The following is a 17846-nucleotide window of genomic DNA, read 5'->3' on the forward strand; positions in this document are numbered from 1 at the left end:
AGGCCTGGCCGCCCCCACCACCCCCTGCCGCTCCCACTGCCTCCTGTTGCCCCCACCGCCCCCGCTGACCACGCCACCCCAACATCTGCCCCTGAGTCCGGCACCAAGTGCCCTAGGTGTCCAGCCAAGCAGACAGCTATCCCAGGGGTTCAGGGAGTCCAAGGGCCCAGCCCGGGGGGCTCCCCCACACTGACCCATGCAGGCGTGCGCTTTCCCCTAGGGCCGTTCACTCGCTCCTTTGTGTATCACTCATCCGCTCAAAACTCACTCATTGATTCACTCATTCACCCCCATTTATCCATTCACTTATTCACTTGCTCACGCCCTCATTCACTCATTCATTCATCGTTCATTCTCTCTAGTGCGCGTTCCCTCGCTCCCCCACCATTCTGCACGTAGGGCCTGGAGCAACTGTAAAGGGTGAGGCCCCCTCGCTGCCAGGCATTGGGGCCAAGGACGGGACAGAGCATAAAACAGACAACTCAATGACCCCAAGGGCTTGGGACGCCCCAGAGAGCCTGAGGCCAATGACAGCAGAGCTGCGAGGCACCCCTGCCTCCCCAGAAGCCCCACACCGACCTGGCCCAGCTGACTCCTTTTGCTGTGATAAAGGGGCACCCTTTGATACTAGTTTGTGGACCCCACAGCTGCCACGTTTGACAGGGCGTGGGGCCACCCAGGAGGTGACCCGAGCCTACAGCCCAGCCCCACGCTGTCCTCTGGAGCCAACAGTCCAGCGCTCTGGGGCACCTTCCCAGGCCGTGTCCCCTCAGCTGCACCCCAGGCCATGTGGGTGCTGAGCCCTGAGGGATACGGCTCCTGCCGGCCGCAGGGCTCGTGTAGATCAAGCCCAAGGGCAGGGCCGAGTCCCCACCTGGGGGCTGCACTGATGGGAGGGGACTTGCTGCCCACTGATCCCTCTCTGGCCGAAGGAGAGGCTGCCAGACGAGGTCGGGCCTGGGGGCACCCAGGGGCAGCGTCTCGTCAGGGGTCAGGCTGTTTACAGGAAGAGGGCCTAGGGCAGGGTTGGGGCAGGAGCCTGGAACCAATATGCTTCCGGCTAGGCCTTGGGGAGCCCCCGGAAAAACGGGCCCCACCCCAGCAGGCACACCCCTCGCTGCTAGCCCAAAGCCAGCACCTCTGTTTACCTGGGCGAGGGGAACCGCGTCCCCGCCCGCCCGCGTGACGTCACGTGGGGCCCGAGCCAGCTCTGCAGCTACAAAAGGCCCCTGCGGACTCGGGTCCCTCCTCAGAGGACGGCCTCGGGGACCTCCCCTCGCTCCACATCATGGGTGCCCGTCGCAGGGAGCTGGTCCCGTTCTGGGCTCTAGCTCTCGCCCTGGCCTGTGCCCAGCACCCAGGTAGGTGCCCAGTCTCCCAGGCTGTCTGGGATGTGGCCCAGAACCCCCGGCTGCTCCTTTAAACCTGGGTCGTGGACCCCGCATCCAGAGACCCACCTTGGCCCGTCAGTTCCTGGGGTGGGGAGGTGTCTGGGGGCCTGGGGGTTGGAGAGGCGCAGCCCACCCTGTCCCCATCGGCAGGCCCTGGGCCCGGCGGGGTCTCACCCACGCGGCTCCTGCTGCTTTCAGTCCCCTGCCCATCTGCCCTTGGAGCACCCCCATGGTGCCCCAGGTCAGTCCCTCCACGGGGTCTCCTGGAGGGGTCTCAGCCTCAGGGAGTGTGAGGTGTGGCCCACTGGCGACAACAACTTCACCCCAGGCTCACAGCTGCAGGGGTGACAGGGAAGGGCCAGGGGCCCCACGCAGGCACTGTACCCCACCCCCTGCACTTTGGGTCTCATCCCCCAGCCACCCCAGAAAGGAGCTGCCCTGAGGGACTGCCCTGGGTAGTGCCATCTTCAGGGGTCTCAGGCCCGGCCAGGCTGTCCCCCTACCCTGGTCTCTGCAGCCTCCTGCTGTACCTGCCTGGGCTGACCCGAGCACCCCACCTCCCCTCACGGCCCCACTGCACGTCTGCCTCGGGTCCCACCTGCCTAGAACCCCCTGGAGGGCCCGGTCACCTTGGACGGGCGGCTCCTGGCTCGAGCCTAAATGCCCAATGCCCTCGTCAATTGCTGATGAGGGGTGGCTGCCAGTCTGGTGCTCCATCCTAAGTACATGGCAGGCGGCCAGTGGGAGGGAATGAATGAATCAATCAACAAATAATGAATGAACAAATGAATGAATGAATGGATATCCCCCTGAGCCCTGGCCCCTGGATATTGGTGAGGGCAGAGGGGCCCCCCAGAGGCCGAGCGCCCCACAGGCCAAGGCAAGGGATGCGGGTGACCTTGTCTACCCAGCCTCACTGCATGGACGGGCCCCCCCGGGCCATGGCCTTGGATGGCTGGCAGCCCTGCACCCCCACCCTGCCTAAGAGATCTGCCCTCCTATGGCCACCCCACAGCTCTGGCCCCTCCCATCCCCCATCCTGACCGTGAGTGGCCTGAGTTAGGCCCCCAGCGCATGCCCCCCACCTGCCCAGTTCAGCCCCGTGTTCTCCTCCAGGCTGGGCTCAGAACGCCTCCCAGGAGCACAGCCTCGAGGGTTCCCCAGGGCTCGCCCCCAGCCAGCAGCAATCAGGTGGGTCCGGGGTCCTCCCGCATGTCTGTCCTGTCTTCCCAACCCCAAATGGAATTGTTTGGAACCCCCAGGCACCTGTTGTGGGCACCCCAGCCCACCACCATCTAGGGGGCCAGACCTGGGAGTAGGGAAAGAGGACACCACACAGCAGGCTCATCCACAGGGCAGGCTGGTCCACACGGCAGGCTCATCCACAGGGCAGGCTGGTCCACACGGCAGGCTGGTCCACAGGGCAGGCTGGTCCACACGGCAGGCTCATCCACAGGGCAGGCTGGTCCACACGGCAGGCTGGTCCACACGGCAGGCTGGTCCACAGGGCAGGCTGGTCCACACGGCAGGCTCATCCACAGGGCAGGCTGGTCCACACGGCAGGCTGGTCCACACGGCAGGCTGGTCCACACAGCAGGCTGGTCCACACGGCAGGCTGGTCCACACGGCAGGCTCATCCACAGGGCAGGCTCATCCACAGGGCAGGCTCATCCACAGGGCAGGCTGGTCCACACGGCAGGCTGGTCCACACAGCAGGCTGGTCCACACGGCAGGCTCATCCACAGGGCAGGCTGGTCCACACAGCAGGCTGGTCTACACGGCAGGCTGGTCCACACGGCAGGCTCATCCACAGGGCAGGCTCATCCACAGGGCAGGCTCATCCACAGGGCAGGCTGGTCCACACGGCAGGCTGGTCCACACAGCAGGCTGGTCCACACGGCAGGCTCATCCACAGGGCAGGCTGGTCCACACGGCAGGCTGGTCCACAGGGCAGGCTGGTCCACACAGCAGGCTCGTCCACAGGGCAGGCTGGTCCACACGGCAGGCTGGTCCACAGGGCAGGCTCATCCACAGGGCAGGCTGGTCCACACGGCAGGCTGGTCCACAGGGCAGGCTGGTCCACACGGCAGGCTCATCCACAGGGCAGGCTGGTCCACACGGCAGGCTCATCCACAGGGCAGGCTGGTCCACACGGTAGGCTGGTCCACAGGGCAGGCTGGTCCACACAGCAGGCTCATCCACAGGGCAGGCTGGTCCACACGGCAGGCTGGTCCACAGGGCAGGCTGGTCCACACGGCAGGCTCATCCACAGGGCAGGCTGGTCCACACGGCAGGCTCATCCACAGGGCAGGCTCATCCACAGGGCAGGCTGGTCCACACGGCAGGCTGGTCCACAGGGCAGGCTCATCCACAGGCAGGGCAGGCTGGTCCACAGGGCAGGCTGGTCCACACGGCAGGCTCATCCACAGGGCAGGCTCATCCACAGGGCAGGTTCATCCACAGGGCAGGCTCGTCCACAGGGCAGGCTGGTCCACACGGCAGGCTGGTCCACAGGGCAGGCTCATCCACAGGCAGGGCAGGCTGGTCCACAGGGCAGGCTGGTCCACACGGCAGGCTCATCCACAGGGCAGGCTCATCCACAGGGCAGGTTCATCCACAGGGCAGGCTCGTCCACAGGGCAGGCTGGTCCACACGGCAGGCTGGTCCACACAGCTCTCAGCTCCTGATCTTGTCCGGGGCCCCAGCTCCGCATGCCTCCAGGGCACAGTGGTCTGCTGGGGAGCCTAGGTGGTGAAGGTCTAGCTCCCCGCAGGGGCATCCAGCAGGAAGGCCATGGGGGTCAGAGGGGCCGTCTGGGGTGCACACGGCCCCGGTGGGCTTGAGGCTCCCAGGGGCTGTCTTGAGCCGTGGTTCAATTCAGACAGTGTGGGATTCTGGGGGCAGGGAAAGCCCCAAGGGCAGCCAGCTCCCCAGGGTGCGAGACTGGGGACTGGGGTGGGGGCTGGGGGGATGCAGAGCCACCTGGGTATGGCTGGGGGAGGGGGGCTTCAGCACCCCAGAACCACGCTGCACCCCTGGCAACTTCAGAGGGGCCCTTCGCGTCCCCCGCCCCGGGCAGCGAGACGCCTGCACATCACCGTGGCCGTCTTCCACAGGTGGCCCTATCTTGGGGGTGACCATCGTCCCCCCCCTCAGGACAGTCCCCGTGGTTCGAGGTGAGTGAAACCGCATGGGTCCCGAGCACGTCTGCCAAGCATCTGTGCCCCTCAGTCTTCGGGTGCCCGCTGGAGGAGGTCCTGGTTTTTGGGTGGACGCTGAACAAGTACTGGAGAAGGGCCCCCAGTCCCGGGGAGTGAGGGGCCGCGGCGCAGCCGCACAGGGCAGGCAGCCGGCCAGGGGGTCCCGCCTTCAGGGCCCCCCACGGCGCGTGTCCCCCGCAGCCCTGAACCCCGCGCACAACGGCCGGGTCTGCAGCACGTGGGGCAACTTCCACTACAAGACCTTCGATGGCGCCGTGTTCCGCTTCCCCGGCATCTGCAACTACGTCTTCTCCGCGCACTGCCGTGCCACCTACGAGGACTTCAACGTGCAGATTCGCCGCGGCCCAGGGCCCAACACCACCGCGCTCAGCCGTGTCACCATGAAGCTGGACGGCCTGGTGCTGGAGCTGACCCAGAGCTCCGTCGCGGTCAACGGCCACCTGTGAGTGTGGGCCCTGGGGTGGGGCGAGGGGAGGCCTGGGGGGACGCGCACACTCTCGAGCGTGCACACGCTGACACGTGTGCACAGACACAAGCACACACTCAGGAGCAGGCACACACAGACATGAAAGCACAGACGCGAACACGCACACGAGCATGCACACTCACCAATGCGTACATACAACCACAACTGCACAGCTGCGAGTGTGCATGCAGACGTGAACTGACACAAATGTACACACGCTGACACTCACAAGTGTGCACACATGGATCATGGGCCCTCCCCTGTGCCCCCCCTCAGGGGGCTCCCTTCATCTTTCCCCTGTGGGTCACTGCTCAGGCCCACAAGCTTCTCTGGTGGGGCCCTGGGGCCTCCCCAGGTCGCACCCCCACCTGCCCACTGGCCATGCACCCTCTCCCCAGGGTCCGGCTGCCGTTCAGCCAGTCGGGAGTCCTCATCGAGCAGAGCAGCGTCCTTGTGAAGGTGGTGGCCAAGCTGGGCCTGGTGTTCATGTGGAACCGGGACGGCAGCCTCCTGGTGCGTGCTGGGCCAGGAGGGCAGGCAGGGCGGGGCCGGGGCTGGGGCGGGGCCAGGAGGGCAGGGCGGGGCCGGGGGCGGGGGGGGGGGGGGGGGGGCAGTCTCCAAAGCCTCCACGCAGAGCCCGCCCCCACCTCTACCCCGGCAGAAGCCAGTGAGCCCAGGCTGCACCAGCCTGGAGGGAGGTGGGGAGAGGGGGGCTCCTTCAGGGCGGCTCAGCGATCCCGCTGCCCAGCCCCCTCTGCCTTCTGGCCCTGGGGGGTCCCTGGGGGACCGGCCTCTCATGCCTCCTCCCACCCCAGCTGGAGCTGGACGCCAAATACTCCAACCAGACCTGCGGGCTCTGTGGGGACTTCAACGGCCTCCCCGACTTGGACGAGTTCCTGGCCCACGGTAAGCCCCCACTGGCCCCGCGGCGGGGGCTGCAGGACCCTGTGTCCCCAGGTTGTGTGTATGTGCCCCCCCACCCCCCGTGGCAGCTCACATGCACACACAGGCACATCACACACGTATGTACGTGCACAGTCACAGGCCACACGTATACACACACATGAGCGCATGCATACACATGCACACAACCCCAGCACGCACCTGCAAACCTGCACACACACGTGCCCACACACCCCGCACACAGGTGTGCCCTCGGGGTTGCAGGTGCAGCCACATCTCTCCCCTTAGGGCCCTAGCTCTCTGCAAGCTCGCCCGGGGCGGGGTGGGGGGAGCCCCAGCAGGCAACCGAACCTCCCCAGAGGTGAGGTCCCGCCTCCAGCGCTGCCCCTGTGGGGAGGTCCTGAGCCTTTGCTGCCGAGTGGTGACCTTAAGACACCCCAGGGCGGCGGGGGCTCCACGCCTGCGTCCCCTTGTCCAGGCAGGTTAAACCACGCAGGCAGCTACCCTGCGGGGGGCTTTCGGAAGGGGCAGGCCAGCGGAACTCGGTGCTGCACGGTCGCGCTCTGAGGGCGGGGCTGGAGGTCCCTTCCGTCCTCCTTGGCTGCATCCAGCCACCGGAGCCAGGAGTGGGGGGGCGGGTGTCACCTGCAGTTCTCAGCGGCCTGGGCGGGAGGACTTTCTGAGCTGGCTGTGGGCACAATTCCCAGCTCCACGGAGACCCTGTATAGACCCTGCGGAGACCCCGTGTAGATGCGGCTTACGCAGGGGGCGGGGCAGGCCTGTGCGCCGAGGCCGAGCGCAATGGTCTCCTCCCATCCCTGGGCGTCCCACAAGACAGAACCCAAGCCCCTTCGTCCCCTGCAGGCGTGAGGCTGACCCCCACCGAATTCGGGAACCTGCAGAAGATGGACGGGCCTACTGAGCAGTGCCCGGACGCCCTCCCCATGCCCCCGAGTAATTGCTCGGCTCCCTCCGTAAGCCCGGGAACGAACCCCCGGGTCGTGGGCTGAGGCGGGGGGAGGGATCTCTGCCGGGAAGCAGGGCTGTGGGCTCAGCCTGGGCTCCTGACATCGCCCCCCAGACGCTATGCGAAGAGATCTTGGGCAGCCCGCTCTTCTTGGGCTGCGGTGCCCTGGTGGACGCAGGCAGCTACTTGGACACCTGCAAGCAGGATCTCTGCCTCTGCGCGCACGCAGACCCCGCCGAATGCCTCTGCCACACCTTGGCTGAGTACTCCCGCCAGTGCGCCCACGCCGGAGGCCTGCCCCCAGACTGGAGGACCCCCGACCTGTGCCGTGAGCGCCACCCCCACGCCCTCCTGCGCGGCCCCGGGTGGGGTGGCGGGGGGCGTGGCCGAGGCAGGGCAGGCTGTGACTCGGCCCGTCCCCTCCCCCGCAGCCCAGACGTGCCCCCCCAGCATGCAGCACCGGGAGTGCGGCTCGCCCTGCGCCGACACCTGCTCCAACCTGGAGCACTCCCAGCTCTGTGAGGAGCACTGCGTCGCCGGCTGCTTCTGCCCCGAGGGTGAGCGGCCCCACCCCACCCATCCCCACCCGCACCTGCAGTCCGAGGCCCTGAAGGCCGGGGACGCTCACGGCTCCCCCGCCTGCAGGGACGGTCCTCGACGACATCGGCCAGGGCGGCTGCGTGCCCGTGTCCCAGTGTCCGTGCATGTACAACGGTGTCGCCTACGCCCCTGGGGACGTCCACGCCACCGACTGTGCCAACTGGTAGGTCCCGGGCTCTGGGGTAGCGGCGCTGGCAGGCGGCGGGGCGGAGGATCCGTGCGCTCCTGGGCCTGCGCCCATAACAGCCTCTCCCGCTGCAGCACCTGCTCCGGAGGCCGCTGGAGCTGCCGGGAGGCCCCCTGTCCCGGCACTTGCTCGGTGCTGGGCGGTGCCCACATCTCCACCTTCGACGAGAAGCAGTACTCGGTGCACGGAGACTGCATCTACGTGCTGGCCAAGGTGCGGGGGCGCGGGGCCGCGGGCGGGGCGGGGCGGGGCCGGGGCCGGGGCGGGGCGGGGCCGTGGGGCGGTCCGTGAAGACCTGTGTCTCCAGCCCTGTGACAGCAGCGCCTTCACCGTGCTGGCTGAGCTGCGCAGGTGCGGGCTGACCGACAGCGAGACCTGCCTCAAGAGCGTGACCCTGAACCTCGGCGGGGGCGAGACCGTGAGTGCACCGGGCTGGGGCGTAGACGGAGGGGGTAGACCTGGAGGCAAAAGGACAGATGGGGGGATAGACGTGGGGGTAAAGGCCGTGAATGCCCAGGGTTCTGTGGGAGGAAGGCAGACCCAGGGTGGGAGGTGGGAGCTGGACTTGGGGTGCCCCTGGGCCGGTCACTCTGGCCCCCCTCTGATCCTGCGTGAGCAGTGGGCAGCCCAGCCCTCTCACCCCATTCCGCCATGTCCCTTCTGGGGAGTCTGAGGGACCCTCCACCATCTGAGCAGCTCGGGGGCCTCCAGGAACCCCACTTATGCCCCCAGTGGCCCCAAAAGCGAGCGTTGGGCCCTCTGATGGCCGGCACAGCTTCTCCACTCAAACCAACCTCTTGGGTCTATAAGAAGACTTTGGCTTTCACCTTCCTAAGGAGACCCCTGCCAGGAATTCAGCAGAGCAGGGAGCAGGGCAGGTGTGGAAACTGCCTCAGCCTCACCTCCCGGCCCCCGGCCCTGCTCACCTCCTGCCCGGCCTGTGCACCTCCAGGTCATCGTGATCAAGGCCAGTGGGGAAGTGTTCGTGAACCAGATCTACACCCAGCTGCCCATCTCGGCAGGTGGGGACCCCCAGGAACCCCCCAGATCCCCCAGGACCCTCAGAACCCCCCCCAGGACCCCCCAGATCCCCCAGGACCCCCAGAACCCCCACAAGGACCCCCCAGGATCCCCCGGGCCCCCCAAGTCCCCCCCATGCGGCTCCGCCCCTTGCGTCCCAATGAGGCACCGTCCTTCTTCCTGCAGCCAACGTGACCGTCTTTAGACCCTCGACCTTCTTCATCATTGCCCAGACCCACCTGGGCTTGCAGCTGGACGTGCAGCTTGTGCCCACCATGCAGGTGTTTGTGCGGCTCGAGCCCACGCTCCGGGGGCTGACCTGCGGTAAGGGGCTGCGCCGGACGCCCCCCGCCCCGCCCTGCCCTGGCCGCTGGCGCCCGAGGGCCTCACGCCTGCCCCACCTGCCCGCCCAGGCCTCTGCGGGAACTTCAACCAGAACCAGGCGGACGACCTGCGGACGCTCAGCGGGCTCGTGGAAGGCACGGCCGCCGCCTTCGCCAACACCTGGAAGACCCAGGCCTCCTGCCCCAACGCCAAGAGCAGCTTCGAGGACCCCTGCTCCCTCAGCGTGGACAACGGTACAGCCCCTCGCGCCTCCGGCTCAGCTCCCCGGACCCCAGGCCCCGCGTCCAGGCTACCTCGGGATGGGAGGAGGGAAGACAAGCAGGGGCCACGGTCGAGGCTGGGGTCCCAGGGTCCCGGAGCCACCGCACTGGGCGGCTTCAACCACAGAAACCCATCCTCGCCGCTCTGAAGCGTTGGCCTGCCCCCTCCGAGGCCCTGGGGCTCCTCCCTCTCTCCCAGGCCTCCTCCCTGCCCCGTCCAAGTTCCCCTCGGGGGAGGGGGGGGCAGTCACCTTGGACCAGGCCACCCGTCCAGGGGGACTTGTCTTGAGCAATCCCGCCCCTAAAGACCCTACTTCCAAAGGGGTTCACAGGCACGGGCGGCTGAGGACCAGGTTGAGTTTCGGGGGACACAGCTGACCTTAAGTGTAGACGAGCGTCCTGGAAGGCACTGGCCCCCAACTGCGTTCCGCATGTGGCCGGGTGAACGTGGGTGTGGCATTGGAGGAAAGGCCACGTGACTCCACGCACCTCCCACTTGGCCCCCGACTGGCCCCCCTCCACGGCCAAGAAGTAGGGCCCACGTGGTATCCAGAGAGGGAGCTGCAAGGGACCCCGCTCCCTGGGCTCTGGTGGGGCTCCAGTGCACAGGGAAACCAGAGGCAAAAGGCCCCCAGCCTGGGAGAGCTGGGCCTGTGGAGGCTGCCGGGGCTGCAACCCCAGCCAGGGAGCAGGAGCCTGTGGGGTGTGGGCGCAGCTCCCGAGGCCCCTTCCTCTCCGCCCGCAGAGAAGTACGCCCAGCACTGGTGCTTCCGGCTGTCAGACCCCACGGGCCCCTTCGCCCCGTGCCACGCTGCCGTGAACCCTGGCCCCTACTACTCGGTAATGACCCCTGGCTGGCCCCACGGCCACCCCCAGGGAGCACGCGATTGCTGGGAGTGGGCAGGGCAGGGCAGGCTGCCCAGGGACCCCCACTGTCCCCCTCTCCCGCCCCTCACCTGCCTTCCACGGGCGGGGACATTGGGGTGTGGGCCCCCTACCCCATTCATTCACCCATCCACTCACCCACCACCTGCTTACTGAGAGGTATGACGGCCCCCAGGCTCCCGCCTCAGGCGGGGCCCAAGCGTGGGAACCTCGGAAGCCGGCGCCGGCACTGGCGGGATGCAGGAAGGGGAGGCCTAGGGACGGGCCCAGGCGCAGGGCTCGGGGCGGGCAGCGGGGGCTGGGGTCCCTGACGGCCCTGCGCCCCCAGAACTGCCTGTTCGACACGTGTAACTGCGAGCGGAGCGAGGACTGCCTGTGCGCCGTGCTCTCGGCCTATGTGCGCGCCTGTGCCGCCAGGGGCGTCCTGCTGCGCGGCTGGAGGGATGGCGTCTGCAGTGAGTGTGCGACCTCGAGGCGGGGCGGTCTGGGGTGGGCCCTCGGGTGAGGGAGAAGCCAGCGAGGCTGTGGGGCTGCCCCCGAGCTGCCAGCCTTTCCCCTGGTGATGCGGGGAGCCGGCCTCCGGCCTCTGGGAACCTCACGGGCCTGGGGCTGACCGCCACGTGCTGCACCCGCAAGCCCTGAGCCCCGTGCCCCTCCCTGGTCCTGGCTGCAGTGAAGCCCGTGACCAGCTGCCCCAAGTCGCTGACCTACCGTGAGCACATCACCACCTGCCAGCCCACCTGCCGCTCGCTGAGTGAGGAGGACGTCACCTGCCACATCAGCTTCGTCCCCGTGGATGGCTGCACCTGCGCTGAGGGCACCTTCCTGGACGAGTGGGGCAAATGCGTACCGGCCTCCAGCTGCCCCTGCTACTACCGGGGCTCGGTGGTCCCCAACGGAGAGACCCTGCACGACAGCGGGGCCGTCTGGTGAGACACCTGCCGGGGGGGAGCTCACCACTCCTGGTGCCAGGGCGACCCCCAGCTCTATACTCTGCCCCCAGTGCCGGGGTGGCCCCTGACCCCACTCTCTGCTCAAGGTGCTGGGGTGACCCCTGACCCTGCTTTCCTCTCCCATGCTCGGCTGACCCCTGACCCCACTCTCTGCCCCCGGGGCCAGGGTGGCCTCTGACTCCATTGTCCCCTTACAGCACCTGCACTCATGGCATGCTGACCTGCATCGGAGGCCACGCGCCTGAACCAGGTGAGCTGGACGGGGGGTTGGAGGCCCCTCATTTCTGGATTGGAGCTAAGAACACCCCAGAGCCATCCTGGCCTGGGGCTTGGCCAGCTTTGGGGTATCTGTACCCGCAGACTCCAACTGAAGTGCTCTGCGGGCCCCAGAGGAGCCCCATGATGGGCATCTTGGGGTGCAGGGGAAGGACCCCATCAGCCCTGTGGTCCTAGGCAGTTGTCGGCCTGTAGGGATGGGGGGGCCTGTGGCAGGGGCTGGTGGCAGCTGCTGGGACACCCATGCGTCGTCTCAGTGCGGTGCCTCTGCCTCCCTGCAGCCCGCCCCGCTTGTCTGCCCGGACCACACAGCCTGCCACACTGGAGGGGTGAAGGGGTGGAGGCCCGGCCCTGTGACAGTGGACAGGTGGGCAAGTGGGTGGGCCGGGTCCCCTGACGGCTGCTTCTCCCTAGTCTGTGCTGACCCTATGGTCTACGTCGACTGCCGCAATGCCACGTCCGGGGCTGCCGGGGCTGGGTGCCAGAAGAGCTGCCATACCCTGGACATGGCCTGTGTAAGTGTCCCCGGTGCCCAGGCCCCCGCCGAGTGTCCCCCAACCTCTAGGGCCCCCTGCTGAGTGCTCCCAGCCCCCAAGACCCTCATTGAGTGCCTCTGGGGCCCGGCTCCCCCTGCCTGCCCTCCCGTACCTGCTCGGCCCTCCCGGGCACCTATGGGGACAGCCCCCCAGGAGCAGAGGCAGGGCTGGTCCATGGTGTCACTGGGCATCCCCTCGGCTGCCTCAGGGGCCGGTGAGCTCACCAACATGTGGGAGCAGAGGGGCCCCCAGGGCCCAGCCCCCACCCCCACCCACTTGCTGCAGCCACTGCTCCTGCAGCTCTGTAAGACATCCGGTCCAGAGCAGGCCACACCCTTCTGCGGCTGGGCTCGCTCGGGGGCAGGAAGGCACGGCAGCTCGCGACCCACCCGCAGCTCAGCGCTGCCCACCCGCTTCCCACAGTATAGCCCCCAGTGCGTCCCCGGCTGCGTGTGTCCAGACGGGCTGGTGTCTGACAGCAAGGGTGGCTGCATCGCCGCGGCCGACTGTCCCTGTGTGCACAATGAGGCCAGCTACGAGGCCGGCCAGACCATCCGGGTCGGCTGTAACACCTGGTAGGTGGGGGGCCAGGCCTGGGGGCGGGCGGATGTCCGGGCTCAGCGAGGACCTAGGCGGGCTGCCCTGTGGTGGTGGTAGCTGTCACAGCAGGGGGGTGCTGGAGCGCGGGCTCGGGGCAGATTTTCTGGGCCGCACTTAAGCACATCAGCCCAGCTTGCAGGTGAGACCTGGTCAGTGGCTCCCCTAGGTCTCAGGATGAGCCCTCCCCCCACCTGACCTATGGCCTATCCCTACCTCCACCCAGCACCTGTAAGAGCAGGATGTGGCTTTGCACGGACGAGCCCTGCCTAGCCACGTGCGCTGTGTACGGGGATGGACACTACCTCACCTTTGATGGGCAGCGCTACAGCTTCAGTGGGGACTGCGAGTACACCCTTGTACAGGTGTGTGTGGTGCAGGTACACCTGCGGCAATGCACCTGGTGCAGGTACACCTGTGCAAATATGCCCCAGGGCCGGTCCACCTGGTGCAGGCTTGTCCCAGGGCAAGTACACCTGGTGCAGGCATGTCCCAGGGGAGGTACACCTGGTGCAGGCTTGTCCCAGGGCAGATACACCTGGTGCAGGCATGTCCCAGGGCAGTTACACCTGTGCAAGTATGTCCCAGGGCAGGTACACCTGCTACAGGCATGTCCCAGGGCAGGTACACCTGGTGTAGTCCTGTCTCAGGGCAGGTACACCTGGTGCAGGCATGTCCCAGGGCAGGTACACCTTGTGCAGCTACCCTTGGTGTAGGTATGCCCTGCTGTAGACATGCCGCAGTGCAGTTCCACCCTAGTATAGGTACATCTGGTGCAGTACACCTCGTGCAGGTACCCCTGGTGCAGGTACGCCTGAGTACAGACACACTAGCCCCTCCCAGTCCCTTGCACCAGCCCCCTTGGCTCAGCTGCCCCACCCCTACCGTGCCAGTTACACTGATCGTCCTGGTGCACGCTGGTTGGCCCCTGCTCAGGGTAGTTCTTCTTGGCAAGGAGGAGCGGGTGACCGAAACCGCAGGGTCTTCCTGGGAGGGGGTAGGTGGGTCTGGTCTCGCCCTGGACAACCTCCTGTTCCCCAGGACCACTGCAGTGGCAGCGGCAGCCCCCAGGATGCCTTCCGCGTCGTCACAGAGAACGTTCCCTGTGGGACCACGGGGACCACCTGCTCCAAGGCCATCAAGATCTTCCTGGGGGTGAGAGGGGTCTGGGACAAGGCAGGGGCAGGCAGGGGGACCGCCTAGGAGTGGCCAAGGCGTCTCCCCAGATCTGAGTCCCTGGGTCCTCCCCGCCAAGCAGAGCTACGAGCTGAAGCTGAGTGACGGGAAGGTGGAGGTGGTGGAGAAAGGGGCCGGGCAGCAGGCGCCCTACACCCTCCGCCAGATGGGCATCTACCTGGTGGTGGACACCGACGCTGGCCTGGTGCTCCTGTGGGACAAGAAAACCAGCATCTTCATCAAGCTTAGTCCGGAATTCAAGGTGAGGCGCAGGAGAGGCACTCCTGAGCAGACAGAAAAGGCTGAGGGGAGGGGGGAGGCCAGGCAGTGAAGGGGACCGAGAGGAGAGAGGAGAGGAGGGAGGGAAGGAGGGACAGAGGGAAGAGAGGGTGAGGGTGGAGTCTGCTCACAGCCCCGGGAGGATGGCCAGTGGGGAACCTGCTTGCTGTGTCCTGATAGCACCCCTCCCACCAAGAGAGACCCACTCCAGATGCCCCCACAAGCTCCTGAGTTCACCTTGCAGAGTGACCAAGGGTCTTTCGTCTAGGTCCCATCAAAGGAAAGGAAGGGAGCAGGCAGCATTCCCCCAACTTGGGGAAAGAGGGAGGGAAAAAGCAAACACCTGTTCTTAGCCTGGGAGCCTGCGATTTCCTCAGGGGGGAAGTGCCAGCAGGGCTGGGCCCAGGAGACCGGACACCCCGGGCCTGAGAGGGCCGCTTGGGCCTGGACGCCCTGTTTCGGGTGTTAGCACCAGGGCCAACTTCCAAACCTTTGGCTCCTCGGCACTCCCTGGGGCCACCTCAGTGCAGCTTCCGGGCTCGGCCATGGGCAGGAGGGTCACAGGAAGGCACCGGTGGGAAGGGTCTTGGCTCCGGCCCACGGCCTCCATGTCCACAGGGCAAAGTGTGTGGGCTGTGCGGGAACTTTGACGACAACGCGGCCAACGACTTCACCACGCGCAGCCGGTCCGTGGTGGGGGACGCGCTGGAGTTCGGCAACAGCTGGAAGTTCTCCCCGACCTGCCCTGACGCGCACACCCCCAGGGACCCCTGCACCGCCAACCCGTACCGCAGGTCCTGGGCCCAGAAGCAGTGCAGCCTCATCCACAGCGCGACCTTCGCCGCCTGCCATGCCCATGTACGGGAGTTGAGCTGGGCGGGGGTGGCTGCCTGGGCTGAGGCTTGTGTGGGGCTCCAGGAGGTGTCAGCGGGGTGGGAGCATGAGAGGGGTTCTGGGGGTCAGCATGGCACACATCACGGACCAGGCCCCTGGGGGATGCAGAGGTCTATGCCATCAGTTCTGGGCTGCGTCCGCAGAGAGCCATGGGCAGCAGGGTCTGGCTGGATCGCAGCACGGTGCTGGGGTGAGGGTGGGGGGCCCTGCTCGGCACGGTCCGTCTGTCTTTCTGACAGTACCCATCAGGCCTGGTGTGTAAGGGTCAGCTGTCCTTGGGCATCATTTGGTCCCATGCTTGACCCCTGAGCTCCTTGGAGAACCCATCAGGCCGTGGGCCTGACCCCAGGAGCCTTGAGGAAATGGGGGTACTTGGCATGTGCCCCACCCTGAGCCCTGGACCTGGGCACCACCCTCCTGCAGGTGGAGCCGACGATGTACTACGAGGCCTGCGTGAGCGACGCATGTGCCTGCGACTCCGGGGGCGACTGCGAATGCTTCTGCACGGCCGTGGCCGCCTATGCCCAGGCCTGCCGCGATGTGGGCGTGTGCGTGTCCTGGCGGACCCCCGACGTCTGCCGTGAGTGCGGGGCTCTGTTCGTGGTGCTGAAGTTCGCGGACGGCGGAGGGCGGGGCCTGGGCGGGGCCGCGCGGCGGCGTGGGCATGTCTTGGCGGACCGACCCGCCGGGCTCTGTCCGTGGTGCTGAAATTCGCGGCGGCGGGCGGCGGGGGCGGAGCCGCGCGGCGGCGTGGGTGTGTCAGGCACCGGGCTCTGTCCGTGGTGCTGAAATTCGCGGCGGCGGGCGGCGGGCCCCCGGACAGCGCAGCATGTGTGGGGTGGCGAGTGGGCGTGGGCGTCCAAAGTCCTCTGGGTCAGAAGTAGCGGGGAGCAAGGCAGTGGGTGCCAGCCCAGTGCCCTACACAACAAACATCTGCCACCGAGAAGTGACCGAGGAAGATGATGGAGAGGGAAGGGACCTTGCTGCCTTTATGGCAGAACGTTCAGGAGCTGGAGGTCTCTACAGAGAACCCACCCGGCCAAGGGAACCTTACCCGTATCCAGCCCCAGGGATGCCTCTCCCAGAGTGGGGTGTAGCTGGGAGCTGCCTGGATGTCCCTCCCCCACCCTGAGGGCAACCCCAGGGGAACCAGGGAGAAGACCCTGCTCCCATTTCACCGACAGTCAGCTGACACCCACGCTCCCGGGGGCATGTCCAGGAACGCCAGGGAGGGAAACAGCTTTAGAATGGCCCCTGGGACTTTCTCAAAGGCTTGGTGTGGGACACACCTCCATGAGCCAGCTGCAGCCCAGAAGGCTCCACGCACAGAGACCCCCATGGCCGTCCTTCCCAGGGTCCCCCAGGGTACACAGCTCCTCTCTCTGAGGGGAAGCCCTGATAGCGGACAGCCCTGCTCAATGGCCCCTCCTGCCTGCAGCCCTGTTCTGTGATTTCTACAACCCCGAAGGAAAATGTGAGTGGCACTACCAGCCCTGTGGGGCCCCCTGCCAGAAGACCTGCCGGAACCCCAGTGGGAAGTGCTTTCATGACGTGCATGGCCTGGAAGGTCTGTCTCAGGTCTCCCCAGGGCCTGGGAGGGATCTGCCCTGTGGTCCTTATCTTCTGGTCTGCGATCTATCCTGCCCCTGGGGTCCGGGGCTGCTCCTAACCCTGGGAGGAATTTTTGTGGGGCCAGGTCCTCCGTCCCCGTGGCATTTGCCATGCAGCCCCAGGCTGCACCCTTGTGGGGTGAGGCTGGCTGGTCAGCCCATCTGCAGGACTCAGGCCTCACTCATCCCACAGGTTGCTATGCCAAATGCCCACCCGAGCTTCCCATCTTTGATGAAGATGAGATGCAATGTGTGGCTGAATGCCCCCCCTCCCCATCTCCACCGCCCTGCCATGTCCAGGGGAAGCACTACCGGCCAGGCGCGTCCGTGCCCTCTGCCAAGAACTGCCAGTCCTGGTGAGTCACTTGGGCCAGCAGCAGGCAGGTGCCTGGAATGGTTGGGGCCCCTCTCAGTGGACAGTCTCCCAGTCTGTCCACCACCCTAGCCTTCCGCTCAGCCTCAACTCCAAAGGGGGCTGTGCTGGTCCCTCACCTTGAACTGGCATTTGGGTAGGGGGCTCTGCAGCTAGAAGCCATCTCTGAGATCACCTCCAACTGGCAGTTGGGTTTGGGTGGCAGCCTGTGCCCACCTGTCAAGCCTGGACACCCCCAGGGCCTCCCCAAAGCCAGCTTTCCACCCGTCCTGCTAGCAGGCACCCTCACCTGCACCTCTCTCTGTTAACAGTGTTTGCACCGAGAGTGGAGTGCAGTGCATCTACGACACCAAGGGTAAGCAGGGGTGTCTGGCCTCCAGATTTGGGGTACAGATCCCCACCCCATGTCCTGGCTCCCTGACTCCTGTCCCATCCCCCTTCCCTGGCAGCCTGCATCTGCACCTACGATGGGCAGCAGTTCCATCCTGGGGACACCATCTACCACACCACAGATGGCACAGGGGGCTGTATCTCTGCCCGCTGTGCAGCCAACGGCACCATTGAGAGGAGGGTCTCTGCCTGTGACCTCACCACCCCTGCACCCCCAACCACTTTCTCCTTCTCCACACCCCCAGTTGGTAAGGAGGATGCGTGGCCGGGCGTGAATGGGTACACCTGTTGAGAGAGCAGCCCTGGACAGCCCGGGCTGGGGTCCACCCTGGGTCCCTGAGATCCTGGCTGGGGTCTGTCCCAGGGCTCCTCAAGCCTTTAACAGAGCATTCTCCATAAAGCTGTGAGTGAGGCGCACATATACAAACTCTGCTCCCAGCTTCACCTGGGACGTGCGTTTCTGAAGCAAGAACAGCTCTCCTGTTTGTTCAGACCACATTCACTTTGCACCTGCCTG

At 66.5% G+C, this 17846-nt stretch overlaps 1 protein-coding gene across 1 annotated transcript in view; it reads left to right on the top strand.

Moving 5' to 3' along the window:
- Nucleotides 1-1233: 1233 nt before the first annotated feature.
- Nucleotides 1234-17846, top strand: part of MUC5AC (mucin 5AC, oligomeric mucus/gel-forming) — a 36423-nt gene continuing 19810 nt past the window's right edge. Inside the window, exons 1-30 of the mRNA XM_077115322.1 lie at nucleotides 1234-1361; nucleotides 2508-2582; nucleotides 4508-4567; nucleotides 4793-5054; nucleotides 5477-5591; nucleotides 5894-5984; nucleotides 6846-6955; nucleotides 7063-7276; nucleotides 7380-7505; nucleotides 7594-7711; nucleotides 7810-7948; nucleotides 8043-8153; nucleotides 8688-8757; nucleotides 8942-9079; nucleotides 9169-9333; nucleotides 10106-10200; nucleotides 10574-10700; nucleotides 10919-11174; nucleotides 11396-11448; nucleotides 11889-11989; nucleotides 12434-12585; nucleotides 12834-12972; nucleotides 13649-13762; nucleotides 13866-14045; nucleotides 14681-14920; nucleotides 15380-15536; nucleotides 16395-16523; nucleotides 16760-16922; nucleotides 17251-17294; nucleotides 17389-17577. Of these exons, the coding sequence (XP_076971437.1) occupies nucleotides 1289-1361; nucleotides 2508-2582; nucleotides 4508-4567; nucleotides 4793-5054; nucleotides 5477-5591; nucleotides 5894-5984; nucleotides 6846-6955; nucleotides 7063-7276; nucleotides 7380-7505; nucleotides 7594-7711; nucleotides 7810-7948; nucleotides 8043-8153; nucleotides 8688-8757; nucleotides 8942-9079; nucleotides 9169-9333; nucleotides 10106-10200; nucleotides 10574-10700; nucleotides 10919-11174; nucleotides 11396-11448; nucleotides 11889-11989; nucleotides 12434-12585; nucleotides 12834-12972; nucleotides 13649-13762; nucleotides 13866-14045; nucleotides 14681-14920; nucleotides 15380-15536; nucleotides 16395-16523; nucleotides 16760-16922; nucleotides 17251-17294; nucleotides 17389-17577 (4006 nt within the window). The 5' untranslated portion in view covers nucleotides 1234-1288. The remainder of the gene's footprint in view (nucleotides 1362-2507; nucleotides 2583-4507; nucleotides 4568-4792; nucleotides 5055-5476; nucleotides 5592-5893; nucleotides 5985-6845; nucleotides 6956-7062; nucleotides 7277-7379; nucleotides 7506-7593; nucleotides 7712-7809; nucleotides 7949-8042; nucleotides 8154-8687; nucleotides 8758-8941; nucleotides 9080-9168; nucleotides 9334-10105; nucleotides 10201-10573; nucleotides 10701-10918; nucleotides 11175-11395; nucleotides 11449-11888; nucleotides 11990-12433; nucleotides 12586-12833; nucleotides 12973-13648; nucleotides 13763-13865; nucleotides 14046-14680; nucleotides 14921-15379; nucleotides 15537-16394; nucleotides 16524-16759; nucleotides 16923-17250; nucleotides 17295-17388; nucleotides 17578-17846) is intronic.

Source organism: Tamandua tetradactyla, chromosome 9 (genome assembly GCF_023851605.1).
Source record: "Tamandua tetradactyla isolate mTamTet1 chromosome 9, mTamTet1.pri, whole genome shotgun sequence".
In the NCBI taxonomy this organism is placed as follows: Eukaryota; Metazoa; Chordata; class Mammalia; order Pilosa; family Myrmecophagidae; genus Tamandua; species Tamandua tetradactyla.